Raw genomic sequence first — 16,201 nt, 5'->3', positions numbered from 1 at the left:
TTGTACTCGATTCTAAGCCGCAGGCGGTTTTTTGGATTACAAAAACCGGAAAAAAAAGTGCGGCTTAGATTCGAGTAAATACGGTAATGTCTGAAGTAGTGCTGGAGGAAACTGACACCATGGACCCTGCAGGGCAGTCCATAAATCCTTAAGAGTACGAGGGGTGGAAATCTCTTCTGAACAGCACGTTTCAAGGCACCCCAGATATGCTCAACAATGTTCATATCTGGGGAATTTGTTGGCCAGCGGAAGTGTTTAAACTCAGAAGAGAGTGTTCCTGGAGCAACTCTGTGCAATTCTGGACGTGTGTGGTGTCGCATTGTCCTGAGAGAGTTGCCGAAGTCCATCGGAATGCACAATGGACATGAATGGATGCAGATGATCAGACAGGATGCTTATGTAAGTGAAAACTGTCAAGAGTCGTATCTAGATGTATCAGGGGTCCCATATCACTCCAATGCACACGCCCCACACCATTACAGGGCATCCACCAGCTTGAACAGTCTGCTGCTGACCTGCAGGGTCCATGGATTCATGAGGTTGTCTCTATACTTGTACACGTGCATCCACTCGATACAATTTGAAACAAGACTCATCCAACCAGGGAACATGGTTCCAGTCATTAACAGTCCAACGTCGTCGTTGACAGGCCCAGATGAGGCATAAAGCTTTGTGTCATGCAGTCAACACGAGAGGGCCTTCAGCTCCAAAAGCTCACATCAATAATGTTTCGTTGAATGGTTCACATGCTGACACTTGTTGATGGCCCAGCTTTGGAATCTGCAGCAATTTGCAGAAGGTTGAATGATTCTGTTCAGTCATCATTGGTCCAGTTCTCGTAGGATCTTTTTCTGCCCATAGCGATGTTGGAGATTTTATGTTTTAACGGATTCCTAATATTCACGGTACACTCGTGAACTGGTCATATGGGAAAATCCCCACTTCATTTCTACCTCAGAGATACTGTGGCCCATCGCTCATGCACCGAATATAACACCACTTTCAAACTCACTTAAATCTTCATAACCTGCTATTGTTGCCACAGTAACCAATCTAAAACTGCACCAGACACTTTGTTTTAGCTGAACTGTGATGTACACTATCACAATAAAAGATTAAAGAATAATTTTCGTGTAGACTTTAACTGCTGGCTTGGTGTTGAGAATGGATTAATGTGCTTTGTTACTAAGGTGTTCAACAAGCATCCATGTAACATGAAGCAAAAAATTATGAATTCCTATCAATTCAAAAGAACTTCATCAACATGATACATTCATTTTACAAATTATCTGAGCATATAGATTCAAGGATAGGTTGTGGTTACTGACTGACCTGTTGCATAGCCCAAAGTCTAGGTTAGATTGGAAGGCGACTGTTAGGTTGAGAGTTGGCAAAGCCAATGAACATGAATATGAAATTGTAGTTGTGCTGACATACTGATCTGTAGTGTAGCCTAAGCTCAATCTTAGGTGGAAAGATGACAGTTCGTTTGTCCTTTGTCGAAGCAGTGTCGAGTATTTCAGTCAATCCGAAAAGTTCTTTTATGTATAGGCAGGTAACAATGTTCATCATAAAGCTGCATGACTAGTAGTAAGATATTGATTGTGAAGAGGACTCCATATTTGCATATGTAGGTAACTATTCTTTTTAAAAAATACCAGTGTGATCAAGTAAAACAACAGCTATTGAGTATGACTGAGAAAACGAGCTATTTTTTAAAGTAGCAGTTTTCTTTCTAATTTACTTGATTTTATTTAACTGAGATTAGCATGAGTAACATTGAACACTGTATGGACAGTTCATTGTTAATACAGTGTATTGAATAGGTTTTAATGATTTGTATGTCTTTTGTTAAAACATACATTGACTTCATTTCTTGATGGTGTCTATGGACTGTGATGATTGAGTGAGTGAACAAATCAGTGAAATCAAAACTCTATTTCAGGAAAGACAGCTGCTATAGAAAAGGATTCAAAAGGAACATAGAAGTTGTGTAAGCAGCATCCCTGTAAAAGACAGGCACAATAGATGCTTCAGACTGTATTTAGTAATCCATAACTTTTTTTATCTTGGTTCTCTGTATAGATCCCACCCACAAATGAATTATGCATATGCCTAAGAACATTGTGTTAATTGACATCAGCAGAAATATTGACTTTGTAGGCTAGAGGCATATAAAATGTAAGAAAACTTAAATATCTTCTCAGTTTAGTGTTCTTTCATCAATATGTTGAATCAGCAAATTAGCTATTAGCTCAGGTGCTGCTAGTATGTCCCTATCCACTGCTCATCATTTGCCTGCTCTTTTCATTTGGGCTTAATCTATAGGTGTACTGGTGGTGGGAGGGGAGGGGGGGGGCACTTAGAGACAAGACATATACACAAAATGAAAGCAGTGGTATTTTCAGAGAAATTGTTTATTCTATAAACTAGTTGTTCTGAATATTTTTCTGCATAATGTACCTTTGTTTTCTGTGTTTCACTCCCCCTTTATAGAAGAGTTTTACCAAATTCCTTATGATTCAGTTGTCTCTGTTTTAGTATCTGATAAAGATATAAAGATACGCTTATCATCTATCGCAAATAATTTTTACAATTCTTCTGTTTTACTGTTACGTTTTTAATGTTTCTTCATAAGATACATTCACTGACATTTCGAATTTCTATGTTTTTAGTTCTTCATGCGCATCAGTTTATGCAGGGAGAATATGCACTCAGCCTTGTGTCAAGCAAACTAGGAGATGATCCAAATACTTATTATATTGTTGGCACTGCACTCGTGAATCCTGAAGAGAGTGAACCAAAGCAAGGTCGCATTATATTGTTCCATTATCAAGATGGGAAACTCACTCAGGTTGCAGAGAAAGAAATAAAGGGAGCATGTTATTCTCTAGTCGAATTCAATGGACGGTTGCTTGCAAGCATAAATAGCACAGTAAGTAAAATAAATAAATTACTAAGTATCTTACAAGAATAAATAATGCATCTTGGATTAAAAATGTAGGATTCAGTATACTCGTGACATACGGTTAATTTTGTTATATTTCCATGCGTGCACAATTTTTGTACTCTCATGGGCAGCAAAGCAAGTTGCATAGTACAGAATTGAGCAGATGCTAAGTTCTGTAAAATGGGAATGTTTACATAATGTAATACAGTTTTTGGTGTGTAAAAGACTAACTAAATTTTGCACATGAAGTAGTTATGTTATGGGGTACATTCTGGAATTTTTTCTCAAAACATTTGATCATGGCATTGTTGGAAATTTTTGCAACACATGCTATCACACAAGGAACATTTTCCAAAAATTACTTTACTTACAATTTTCATATTATGGTGGTAATTCTTAGTAATCAGGTAAGCAAACATGTGGAACAGTTTTTTAATATCAGTTTTAGAGCTCTTATGATTTATTTTAAAAATTATGCATATGAAACAAAGTAATTTCAATTTCACAGAAAAACAAATAATTTGGACAGAACTACACCTAGAAAAAAATTTTACCACAGGAAGTTGTGTTATTCTATGAACAAAGTACGCAGAAAATTTCACTTTTTTTTCTCCAATGATTCAGGGGAAAATGTTCCTTATACACTGAAAAATGAAAGATCCAGGAAATACACATAAAAGATTTTATAAAGATTTACACCATAAACTACTAACTTAATATTGATAATAACCATACATTTGGTCCTCTTGCTCTTTGTCTTTGTTAAATAAAACTACCTCTTTCACTGCTGCTGACAAACTGCTATTGCATTCTGTTTGCAAGGCGTTCAGAAGATGATTGTTTAGTGTTGAGTACGAGGCAGACAGAGATGACATATCCATTATTGCACAAAACAAACTGCTGCCTTCCCTACCAACACAAACACATCTCATCCCATAGCAGAATCTTATGTTGGCTTCATACACCCAATTCTTAGCAACTGATGTTTTGAATTGAATGTCAGTTTGTGTCACAAAGCAAGTGCATATTACACACAATACCATCTCTGTCATTGCTGTCACATAATGTTAAAGATTTATTGCCACAGTTACCACATGCATATGAATTTCTAATAATAGAACACAAAATTTCTAAATCAATTATCCTAAAACCACCATTCACTTCGTCTTTAGTTGACTGAGACTGTACACCAGTTTCAAGTTTCTTCTGTGAACTGCTTGTTGTCTTAGCTTCACAATTATCTTCTGCTGAATTATGTTGACTCACTTGTAGAAACTGTTTATTCACATGTAAGTGGCGAGCTTTAGCCACTTTCTTTAACACTTTACCACTATATCTTGGCATTTTAAATGGTAAATCATACAAAACAAGCATGAACACAGTCTTAATTCTCACACTAACAGCAGAAATGAAATGTTTATATTTCTACACAACAGACAATAACAGCTGGCAAAGATAGCTAGCAGAAGGCAAAGATAACATTACATAAATGGGTCCACTGCATTCTATGCTCTTCTGATCCTTTTATGACAGCAGGAAGTAATAGAACATCACAAACAAGAAGATTGTCATCTAAAAAAATGGGTGTAGCACTGGGCAGTGATTGAAACAAGATAGCTTTTTTATCATTTGTAGTTCGAACTAATCTGTGAAAATTGGAGACTGTATTTCTAACATGCTACAGAATTATCTGGTGGCAAAAAAAATTGTCATTTTTGACCAATTTTGCTTACATCCCTCTTAAGTAAAAATGAAGCTATGGATGTGAGAAACCATTTTCAATCACTTTTATATACAGTGACCCCTTCTATCAATATATGCTTTGTTTTGTCTGAAAAAGACTTGGGATGCATTTGAGAAGTCTTATTTTGAATGCCTTTTGTAACTGATCACTGCGGTTTTTTAGAATGTCAGTAATGCAACTAGGAACCTTTAGACAGCATTAGTGCTCATAGGGACTGGTGTGATACAAAAAGCGTAAATTCCACTCTAGTATAATGGTGTTCATGAGGATTGGAACCTCCATATTTTTTTCTTGGTATTGCTATAATCTGAACATCAGTTCTAACAGAAATATAATGCTGAAAGGAGAAATTTCAGACAATGGATGCTGTTGCAGTAGTGTATTGTTTGAGTATGAAGGTTGAAAGTTACTGACACAGATATAATAAAAAGTGAGTACTTCAGATGGCTTTAAGACTAAAGTTGTTGGTTGGAAGTGTAAAAACCTCATTATGTGAATTTCTAGGGACTAGTATGAAGTCTATTACTGCTTCAGCCACTTGCAAGTATGACAGTATTTAACATTTTGATTGGATTTTACTGATATGGTTTAAGTTCTTTGAGTGTTCTGTTTTCCTTCTGCAACACAATTCTATTCAAATAAAAATGAAGATCAGTTGTGACAGATAGCAACACTCAAACCAAAATATTTTCTATCAGATCTACTGTTACTTTCATAAAAAATTGCAAAATTTAAGAGTAGCGTATTTAGGTCTAGTTGTTGTAATTATATACAAAATGCTTTATTATAAGAGATTCCTGTAGCATGTTTTGGAACATAATCTGGTAAGACTTCAGAAGTTGAAAAATTATTTTTCAATAATTAAAACCACTTTTGGTGCAACCTGCTTCCATGCTGTGAATAAAGTAATGATTTGTACAAATATTGGGCATTGAAGTGATCACACATACTTCGAATTACTGGGTTGAACTAGTATAAAGAACTTTTTCTGCTATCTTTGCCACAGAGTAAAAAATGCTTTGTTCACAGGTACGTCTTTACGAATGGACAGCAGAGAAAGAGTTAAGACTGGAGTGCAGCCATTTCAATAACATAATTGCATTATTCCTTAAAACAAAAGGCGATTTTATTTTGGTCGGTGACCTGATGCGATCAATGACTCTGTTACAATACAGGACAATGGAAGGCAGTTTCGAAGAGGTAGTGTCCAGTTTTCCTTGGTGACTCAGGCATTAATAATAGTTTGCTGTTTATCTGGAAAACACTCAACTTACTGCAAACATGAAATGTTGCTGGAACTCCAAAGCACTCACAGTCTAAGATCAAATATTCTTTGTGAAACTAGTGACAATAGTCTTAAAGATATGCATATTTAGAAATTTCAGTTGTGTACACTTTTCACTTCAGTATCAAAATTTAACTGTGGGAAACCTTACTTACTTTATATAGTTGTTATTTATGAATGGAATTCAGTTTCAATTAACCAGGTATTATTTGATTGCCTTGAACTAACTTATATTTCATCTAGTTATCTAACTTGCAAAACTTTATCATCCCTCTCATATCAAAAATTGTGTACAGTCTTTATCTTCCTGGCTTTCCGCCCCCCCCCCCCCCCCCCCTTTACTATAATGTAAGTGTTTGTGCAAACAAGAAAGCATCCATTATTCTCATAAACTATATGACAGTCACTTTCTTGAATTTTTTGACATTAAAATAATTTATTCTGTTGGTTGAAAATTGAAATTACTTGCATGGTTCAGTTTTTTCTTGCACACACTGATGGAGTGGATAACATGACGACAAGCAAATTATTTGTGGGAAATAAGCAAGCAATTAACAATTCCACTGGAAAGAAGTTAAATTATTTAAAGGGGGATTAAGTGGACATTAAAAAATCTCTTTTCAATGAATAGAAATAGTAATGACACACAAGCCTTTTTTTAAAAAAAAAAAAACTGGCAGCTCACATTCAGAAGATCTTTCATGAGGAGTGTTCAATAAGTAATGCAACACCCTTTCTTTTTTTCCGTAAAGCAGGTTGGTTTGATTCAGGATTCCAATTTGCCATTTTATTCATCACTCTTGGTTACAAAACTGTCTGTCAACATAATATGTGTTCAATGCAATGGCATTACACCATCTTACTGGAAGGGCCTGTATGCCCACAAGATACCACTCTACTGGTCAGTGTCAGAGCCATCATTGTTGTATCAGTAACCTCCTCATCATCCACTATATACTTCCTGTGGAGTGCATCCTTCATTGGAAGGCAGAAGGTGCGAGATCCAGGCTGTAAGGTGGATAAGGAATAACAGTCCAGTGAAGTTTTATGATCTGCTCTTGGGTGCGCACACTTGTGTTACGCCTTGTATTGTCATGGGGAAAGAGAAGTTCATTTGCATTTTTGCAGCAATGAACAAGCTGGAGTTATTTCTTCAGTTTCGTGAGGGCAGCACAACACAATTCAGAGTTGATCATTGCACCATGAAGGATGACATGAAACAGAATCATGACTAGGCTACCAACAGACATATGTAGTTGAGCAGCAACATATTTGATTGCGATACATCACTCATGTGGCTGTGTGCGGCCAGTCGGCACATTGGAGATCGGACAGGTTTGTGCAATATTGTTGAAATGATGATTGATGCCTTGCACAATGAGACGTGCTTTTGCTCACTGCCAGGTCTCCATAGACATTGGTTTTCCACCCAAAGAAAAAACTCAATGACAGCTCTCTGCTGGGAACGTGCCTTCGTTACACATGCCGTTTTGAAGACTACATATAGTGCTGCCACATATTGGAATTTCATGAAACTGCACTGAAGAGCCAAAGAAACTGGTACACCTGCCTAATATCATGTAGGTCCCATGCGAGCATGCAGAAGCGCTGCAACATGATGTGACATGGACTTGACTCATGTCAGAAGTAGTGCTGGAGGGAACTGACACCATGAGTCCTGCAGGGCTGTCCATAAATCTGTAAGAGTACGAGGTGAAGATGTCCTCTGAACAGCACGTTTCAAGCCATCCCACATATGTTCAACAGTGTTCATGTCAGTGGACGTGTTTAAACTCAGAAGAGTGTTCCTGCAGCCACTCTGTAGCAATTCTGGATGTTTGTGGTGTCGCATCGTCTTGTTGGAATTGCCCAAGTCCGTCAGAATGCACAATGGACATGGATGGATGCAGGTGATCAGACTTGTGTACGTGTCGCCTGTCAGAGTCGTATGTAGATGTATCAGGGGTCCCATATCACTCCAACTGCACATGCCCCACACCATTCCAGAGCATCCACCAGTTTGAACATTCCCTTGCTGACATGCCAGGTCCATCGATTCATGTGGTTGTCCCCATGCCCTTACATGTCCATCTGCTTGATACAATTTGAAACAAGACTCGTCTGACCAGGCAACATATTTCCAGTCATCATCTGTCCAATGTCAGTGTCGACAGGCCCAGATGAGGCATAAAGCTTTGTGTCGTAGGTCTTAAAGGGTACACAGGTGAACCTTCAGCTCCGAAAGCCCATATCGATGATGTTTCATTGAATGGTTTGCACGCTGACACTTGTTGATGGCCCAGCACTGAAATCTGTAGCAATTTATGAAAGGGTTTCACTTCTGTCACATTGAATGATTCCCTTCAGTCGTTGTTAGTCCCTTTCTTGCAGGATCTTTTTCTGGGCGCAGCAATGTTGGAGGCTTGATGTTTCAACAGATTCCTGATATTCACGGTACACTCATGAAATGGTCATACAGAAAATCCCCACTTCATTGCTGCCTGGAGATGCTGTGTCCCATAACTCCTGCACCATCTATAATGCCACATTCAAACTCACTTAAATCTTGATAACCTGCCATTGCAGAAGCAGTAAACAATCTAAAAAATGTGCCAGACACTTGTTGTCTTATATAGGTGTCGCCGATCGCACCACCATATTATTTCTGTTTACATGTCTTTGTATTTGAATATGCATGCCTATACCAGATTCTTTGGCATTTCAGTGTATAGTGGCTGAAGTGCCAAAGAATCTTCAGTGTATTGTGGCTGAAGTGAGAATATTCCTGAATGTTCCATAACAAATTTCACATTGCATTCCATTACTTATTGAACGCCCATCATTTAATATTAAATTACATTATATTCCTTTAAATCGAAGAATTCCTCATGAGTCCAGTTTTTTTGAGCAGTTGTTATGTTTATGAATTCAGTCAGCTGGGTTGACGAAATCATCTATGTGCAGTTTTCTTCAAAGCAAGGCAGTCTTAGGGACCATAAGATTAGTTCTGTTGTAATAAGCAACCATATTTCAACAGCCAACCCTATTTATTATGTCACACACATAAAATAGTTTAAATGGGGTGTAAGCTTGGGATTACCTTTATTTTTTGTGCCTGGAAATTTTTTAAAAGTTTGTAGTCCAATATCAGGCTACATCCATTTCTTCATTCATGTGAGGGTATGTCTCATGGGGCAGATGAGACATTGTAGTTATCCCATGTTCTGGACTTCATCACAGTTACATTTGTTATCTGCTTCACCTTTGAGGCTCCATCTAGTCAGATTTGTTTTGAGTGCTGCTGGAGCTTTTGGGGATTCATTTAACTCAGTATAAGAAATCTCTTGTGGCACTAAAGTCTGCCACATACGCACGAAGCACTGTGTAAGGGGGGTAACACTCATCAAAAGTTTGTTTAAATTTTTCTGTATGTTCATGTGTACTTCTTCAGGATTCAAGATATGAGAATCTAGCCACTTTATACAGCTTCCCAAGTGGTGTGCATTTCACGCATCCCTTTGTTAGTCTGTATGTGCTATTTAGGCTTGTATTGACTTTTTTGGCATGTGCAGATTTTGACCATACGTCCTGAAGATGTTTCTTTTGACAACATTTGTTGGGTCTTCTCACAATGGTATTTGCATGTCAGAGATATGTCCAGCATGACATCCTTGTTGTTTGTCTGTATGTCACAGGTTTCAGTCATTCCAGGCAGCGTTCAGCTTTCTGTTTGCGTGTTTTGAGTGGAGGTGGAAAGTACTAACTTGTGTCTTAAAGAGGTTTTGTATGAGGGCGTTCTCTTCATAATATTCTGAATGATGCCCGAGTTTTCCAGCTTTCCTTGTATTTCCTCAAAGCTCTTTCTTTGCGTGGTAGTAGCCAGATTATCAGAATACAGTAAACATGTAGTACGATCTGATGTTGGTTTAACATTTATGTGTAAATTAAATAAAAGTTGGGCCAGGGCACTGCCCTGGGCAGAAGTGTTCTTTTATCGACACCATCGATTTCTCCTACCTCCAGTGTTACATAAAGCTGCCTGTTTTGTGATAGAGATTCAATAATATTTGTGAAATGATCGTCTTTAAATGTAATGTAGAGTTTTTTCATGAGCATTCTATGGTTTATGACACCATAGACAGAATTTAAGTGTACCAGAGTGACACCTACTGTTTATCTATTTTCAAACCCTTTCTCTCTCTGTACTGCAAGGGACAGAATTTGAGTGGTGCACAGTTTTCCAGGTCTGAATGCAGCTTGTTGGGGAATAAGATTTTGCTCTAATTGTAGACCAAAATCTTATTCCCAAACAGTTTAAATCATTTATTCGTACAGTATACACAGATGGCATAGGTGAGCTGTTGGACGGTAGTTCTTCGGTTGGCCTGCCTGTTTCCCGGGTTTCAATAGTGCCACTTTGGTGGGATCTCACATTTTTTTTAGAATATGGTTAAAAAGTTGTAAGATCCATTGTTTGGCACAAGGGCCAAGGTGTTTGACCTATTCTACACATAGATCACAGACTCTTACTGCTTTCCTGTTTTATTGAATTCAGCCCATGTTCAAGCTCTTTTACAGTAAATTGTGTTACAAACATGTTTTTATTCTTGGTTCTGGCTTCCAATAATTTTTATTTCCTGACATTTTTTGTTAGGTTTTTCTTGTAGTAGGAGTTGGTGGGCAATTTCAATGGATGTTACTGTAGGAAGTTGTCTGGATATCCTAGGCTCACACTTAAGTTTTTTTTGATTAAGTTCGAGGCCACTTGGATGCTGTGTGACCACCTACTCTTTCTAGGGTTTTAACTCTTCTCCTTTCTCTTTACTTGGTAATCATTTCCATTAGTGTTTCTCCACATAGGATTATCTATTCACCAGGGTGAAAAGTGTTTTCTATTTCCTCTGGACGTTCTTTGATTCATAAGAGAGGCCTGGGATAAAATGCTCACTGCAGCCTGGTGGTATGTGTCTCCTAGATGTCTTTTGAAGGGTTTCTACAAATGTTTGGTAATTTTCCATGATTGGGCAGAGATCACTTATTTTCTGGATGTAATTTCTCAGCGGACTCGGTCCATGTAGCTTTTTGAAAGATGAATCTTCTGTATAAATAGTATTTTTGTTGTCCTCGCAGCAGCATATATTTGGATTCTGATAGGCTGGTGTTGCGTTTCAGGAGGTGCATATATGGTTTTTGAGCATTAGCCTTGTGCATTTGCACTCACAAAATAATTATCAGAGTTAGATTCACACTTTCAGGTGTTGCTGTTGAACAGTCATGATAGCTTGGGATCATGAAGAAGGGAAAAATTATTTATTTCCTTCTACTGCTGCAGTACATGTCTGTTCTCATCTGTATCTGTAGCCTCACAATGTGCTGTGGCAATTATTCTTCTAAAATGAAATGTTTTTTCTGGTTGTTGAGATTTGGTGGCAAAAAGTCAGGCTAAGCTTCTCTGCAGGGCAATTGTATACTGACATTATAGAAGGACAATTATGGAAAGGACAGATTGCCACTTATTATAAAGATGATACATTGAGTTGCAGACAGCGACATCTAAAAGACTGTTCATATTAAGCTTTCGGTTAAGCCTTCATTAGAAAAGAAAAACAAAAATGCATTCACACAAGTGAGCACACTTCACACACATGTCCACTATCTGTGGCTTCTTAGGCCAGACTGAAGCAAAAGCATTGAATAGGAGCAACAATCTGTAGGGGTTCAAGGGGGGGGGGGGGGGGTGTAGCAGGTTATGGGTGGGGGAAGAGGAAACAGTGTTGCCTGGTGGAGTGTGCAGTGACTATAGGTGGCGGACAAGGCTAGCTGGTGTGGGATCGGGAGGCTGTGGGGGAGGAAGGAAAGGAAAAAAAAGGGAGCAGAAAGGAGAGGAGCAGACAGGGAGAAAAGATGAATGGGAGCACAGGCAGAGAGCAGTGAACAATGAGGGACAGGGGACTTGAGTTGGGTGGAGTTGGCAGGACAGAGGAGGGGGAAACTGTTGGGTGGAGAATGTGGAGACAGTAGCTACCGTAGGTTGAGGCCGGGATGATTTCGGGAATGGAGAATGTGTTGTAAGGATAACTCTCAGAATGAGATTTTCACTCTGCAGCGGAGTGTGCACTGATATGAAAACTCCTGGCAGATTAAAACTGTGTGCCAGGCCAAGACCTGAACTCGGAACCTTTGCCTTTCGCAGAAGAGCTTCTGTGAAGTTTGGAAGGTAGGAGACAAGATACTGGCAGAATTGAAGCTGTGAGGATGGGTCATGAGTCATGCTTGGGGAGCACTTTCCCACGAAGGCAAAGGTTCCAAGTTCAAGTCTCGGTCCAGCACAAAGTTTTAATCTGCCGGGAGGTTTCAAGGATAACTCTTATCTCCACAGTTCAGAAAAGCTGGTGGTGACAGGAGATCCAGATGGCCCAGATTGTGAAGCAGCCTTTGAAATCAAGCATGCTATTTCAGTTTCGTGTTGTGCAACAGGTTGGTCCACTTTGATCTTGGCTGCAGTTTGGTGGTGGCCATCCATCCTGATAGATAGCTAGTTGATGGTCATATCAGTATAAAAAGCTGAGTAATAATTGCAGCAGAGCTGATTCATGATATGGCTGGTTTTACTGTGATAGAACAGTAATAGGAACTGCTGGGTGGATGGATTGGGCAGGTCCTGCACCTGTCTCTTCCTCAGGGATATTGTGGCAAATGCCATGAGGTCGGGGTTGATATTGGAATATAAGTGGCATAGGGATGGACTAGGATGTTGTGGAGGTTGGATGGGCAACAGAACACAACTTTAGGAGGAAAGGGAAGAATGTTGGGCAGGGTATCCCTCATATCAGGGCATGATGATAGCTAATCAAAGCCCTGCTGAGGGATGTGGTTCTGTTGTTAGTCTGGAGTGATACTAGGTGTTTTTTTTTGGGGGGGGGGGGGTTGCTCCTTTGCTAATGAATGAACATAAGATGTTCCACACATATATTGTCAAGGCTGACGGATTATATCTTTTGCACTTATTGATTGCCTTGTCAGTTTCTGTCAAGTTTCATTTGTCTCTTATGTGTGGCCCTACTATTTTTGACATTCGGTTTGCATGTATCTAGGAAATTTCCATTTTTGAACAGTTGATGTGCAGTTTGATCTGATTTGACATTTGTGTGTGTGTGTGTGTGTGTGTGTGTGTGTGTGTGTGTGTGTGTGGTGTTCCTGGCTAGGTAATTCAGAAGTTGCCACACCTTGTGGCTACTTTGACCCATATCAATTTCTTCCATTAGCTTGACCCATTCATTCTTTCTTGTGTCACATATCGAGGAGATAACGATGTTTATCTGTGCAAGAATATCTTCTCCAAAGGGGACCCTTTCAGAAAAGGTATAACAATGGTGCAGGAGTGCAGCTGTCTCGGGGACAAGTCTATGTAATTAATCTGCATCATCTAGGGATGGACACTCTAGAGCAAGTCCTAATGGTTCCATGAAGTGGTTACATTGTTCTGGGACTGTACTGATCTTCTGAATTTCCTTATCTAACAGCTCACTGGACTTGTCCCAGTTAGCTTTGCTAAAATCCTTTCTTCTGCTAACCTGTATTTTTTGTGGTCAGATAGCTGGACGCATTTGGCACATTATTGGTTGGTGATGCATGTTTGGTACAGGAGGACAGGCTGATTTGAAACACTGCTGGACTGCCTTCTCACTCACGAAAAAGTCAAGGTTGTATCCAAGGTGCCACGTTCCGTTGTTGAGAGATGGAGGTAGTGCACTATTGTGAATATACAACAGTCGAATGGATTTTGCCAATACCAGAGCAGCTTCTCTATTTTTGACCTCTTTTTGCATAGCCACAGATGTGACTGTTAAAGTCACCTATGGTCAAACGGAAAAAAAAGGAAAAAAACCAAGCTTTGGCCATGAAATCATAGGATGGTGTTAATCCTTCTCTAAATATTCACCGTTCAATGGGACACATTTTTCCAAATGGTGGATGGTTGGGTAGAGACCTCAGTTCTAGAAGTCAGCAGTTTGACTGTTCAGGAAATGTTCTAGGTCAAAAATCAACTCATTGTCATTCTAAAAGTGCCTGACACTCAGCGATTTCTTCACCCAAGGAAGGAAGTAGTCAGTAGGTGCCATGTATGGAGAATACATGGTGAGATAAAATTTTATAGCTTCAAGAAGCAGCTTGTGTGAGTATCCTGTGCAGAATGAGTGGGGACATTGTCTTGGAGAAGAAACAAACCACCCCCCCCCCCCCCCCCCCTTGGACAACTTCCAGTGCTGCTTCACCTTAACAGCCTGCCATAACTTCATCAGGAGATTTTGGAGGTGTGCTCCCGGGATGGTTTGCCCCTTACGACCATTATCTGTTAACACCAAATCATAGCAGTCCCAGAAACCAATCACCATCACCTTGCCTGATAATGGCTGTATCTTCTCCTGTTATGGCGGTAGTGAATTCATATTTACACTACTTGTTCCACTCCTTTGTCTCAGAGTAATAGTCATACGCTCGACATTCATCCATGCTAATAAATGCATCTGGATTGGCCTGACTGAGCTGCAACATTTCCTCTTCTCCCTAGGTTTAACAGGTATTCTAAATGGGTATGAACAGTTGCAGAAGCCAGTGGGAAATGACCTTTGTCATTTTCAAAATGAAAACTGATCCACAACTGATTTTCACTTTTTCCTCTGTTGCCTGTATTGTAGTGTGCCGGTTTTGAACACTAGAGCCTCCTTCTCTTCTAATTCTCAGTTTTTCACACTGAGATAGCTAGCCACTTTGTTCTTTTTCATTCAGGCATGTTTGTCGAGACAATCATTGACACATTGACATGTGCATGACTTAAAGAGCAAATGGTCCCCTTAAGACAACCCAGTTTGATAACACTGTCGGTGCCACATACACACACTTTTGTTGAGCACTTTAAAAATGTATTTGTCGGAGACTTCGACATCTATCCATCTGAGTGTTGCCTCACAGTTACTCTTGTGCCTGAAGGCAAGCAGTCCCTCTGATACCCCTTAGGTGGCGTTGCCTGCTGGCCGGCTGCCCTCAGGCACTGGAGTAGCCATGAGGCACCATTCAGCTGAATGGGTGTTGAAGTCTGACAGGTACGTTTTTAAAGTGCACAACAAAAGTGCATGGATGTCACTTTGGGTGTTGCCAAACTGAGGCAGTCGTAGGGGTCCCTTCGCTAGTTTATTTGTGCACATGCCAATGTTGCACTCCTCTGTGAACATGGCACAGGAAGGCATGAAACAGGAGAGGTGAAAAAGCATTAACACCTTGTGCTACTTTGTATCATGTTCAAATTTCATTGAATGGTATTGAACTGTCACTAGTGGTTCCACACTGTATACCAAAGAAAAATTGTGGTCCCACTACACTCCAATAGGGCCAGATCATGTTCAGTGGGGTTGCAGCCCGACAGTGTCTTTAGATTAGGGTAGAATCAGCAAGGGGGTGTCAAACGTTGTCAAGAATTTTGTCCTGTCGCTCATCTCACTGCAGACTGTCATTTTTGACCACAAAATATGTGGAAATCAATACCCCAAGCAAAGGGGCGTTTTCATTGATGTCCTGTATGCCAGTTCCTGAGGGCTTTTGATGTCAATTCTGAGCGGTGTTGCATCTGAAATATTTTCCTCGGCCACCTGTAAGAAAATTGCGTGATTTCAACACTCGGTGTTGTGGTGAAATTTTGTGCCCATGTGACATTATTAACCCACCTTACAACTCACTTGAATTTCTGAGGTGTTATCTTTGTTTTGCAAGAGTCAACACACAGTGCCGCCCTTTTGCACCATAACGTGGTAGGTGTAGGCCCCTTTGAGCCAAATTTCAAACTTATGCATCACAGTGGAAGACAATTTCTGGGTTTTGAAAGGTTTTTTGCACAGTATGTAAGTGTGCCTACTGAAGTTAAAACTGATACTGAAAGTACACATTAACTAGCTTAATGGTGCACCATTTTATGCTCATTTAGTTTGTGAGTTAACTATATAATTATCATTATTATTCAGCAGGTTTCATTAGTTTTATTCTCTGTTTATTACTCTGTTGCATGCATTGTGACTAGACTTATTGCATATTGCAGATGGCAAGAGATTACAATCCGAATTGGATGACAGCTGTTGAGATAATAGATGATGACACATTCCTTGGTGCTGAAAATTCATTCAATCTATTTGTTTGTCAGAAAGACAGGTTAGCAAATATAATGTAAAAT

At 39.5% G+C, this 16,201-nt stretch overlaps 1 protein-coding gene across 1 annotated transcript in view; it reads left to right on the top strand.

Annotated features, from left to right (window-relative positions):
- Nucleotides 1-16,201, top strand: part of LOC126193654 (DNA damage-binding protein 1) — a 187,094-nt gene that overhangs the window by 146,334 nt on the left and 24,559 nt on the right. Inside the window, exons 16-18 of the mRNA XM_049932704.1 lie at nucleotides 2,676-2,935; nucleotides 5,724-5,894; nucleotides 16,070-16,179. Coding sequence (XP_049788661.1) covers nucleotides 2,676-2,935; nucleotides 5,724-5,894; nucleotides 16,070-16,179 — 541 coding nt within the window. The remainder of the gene's footprint in view (nucleotides 1-2,675; nucleotides 2,936-5,723; nucleotides 5,895-16,069; nucleotides 16,180-16,201) is intronic.

Source organism: Schistocerca nitens, chromosome 1, assembly GCF_023898315.1.
Source record: "Schistocerca nitens isolate TAMUIC-IGC-003100 chromosome 1, iqSchNite1.1, whole genome shotgun sequence".
Taxonomy (NCBI): domain Eukaryota; kingdom Metazoa; phylum Arthropoda; class Insecta; order Orthoptera; family Acrididae; genus Schistocerca; species Schistocerca nitens.
The sequence above is the reverse complement of the archived record's forward strand: the minus strand, read 5'-3'. Positions and strand labels throughout refer to the sequence as shown.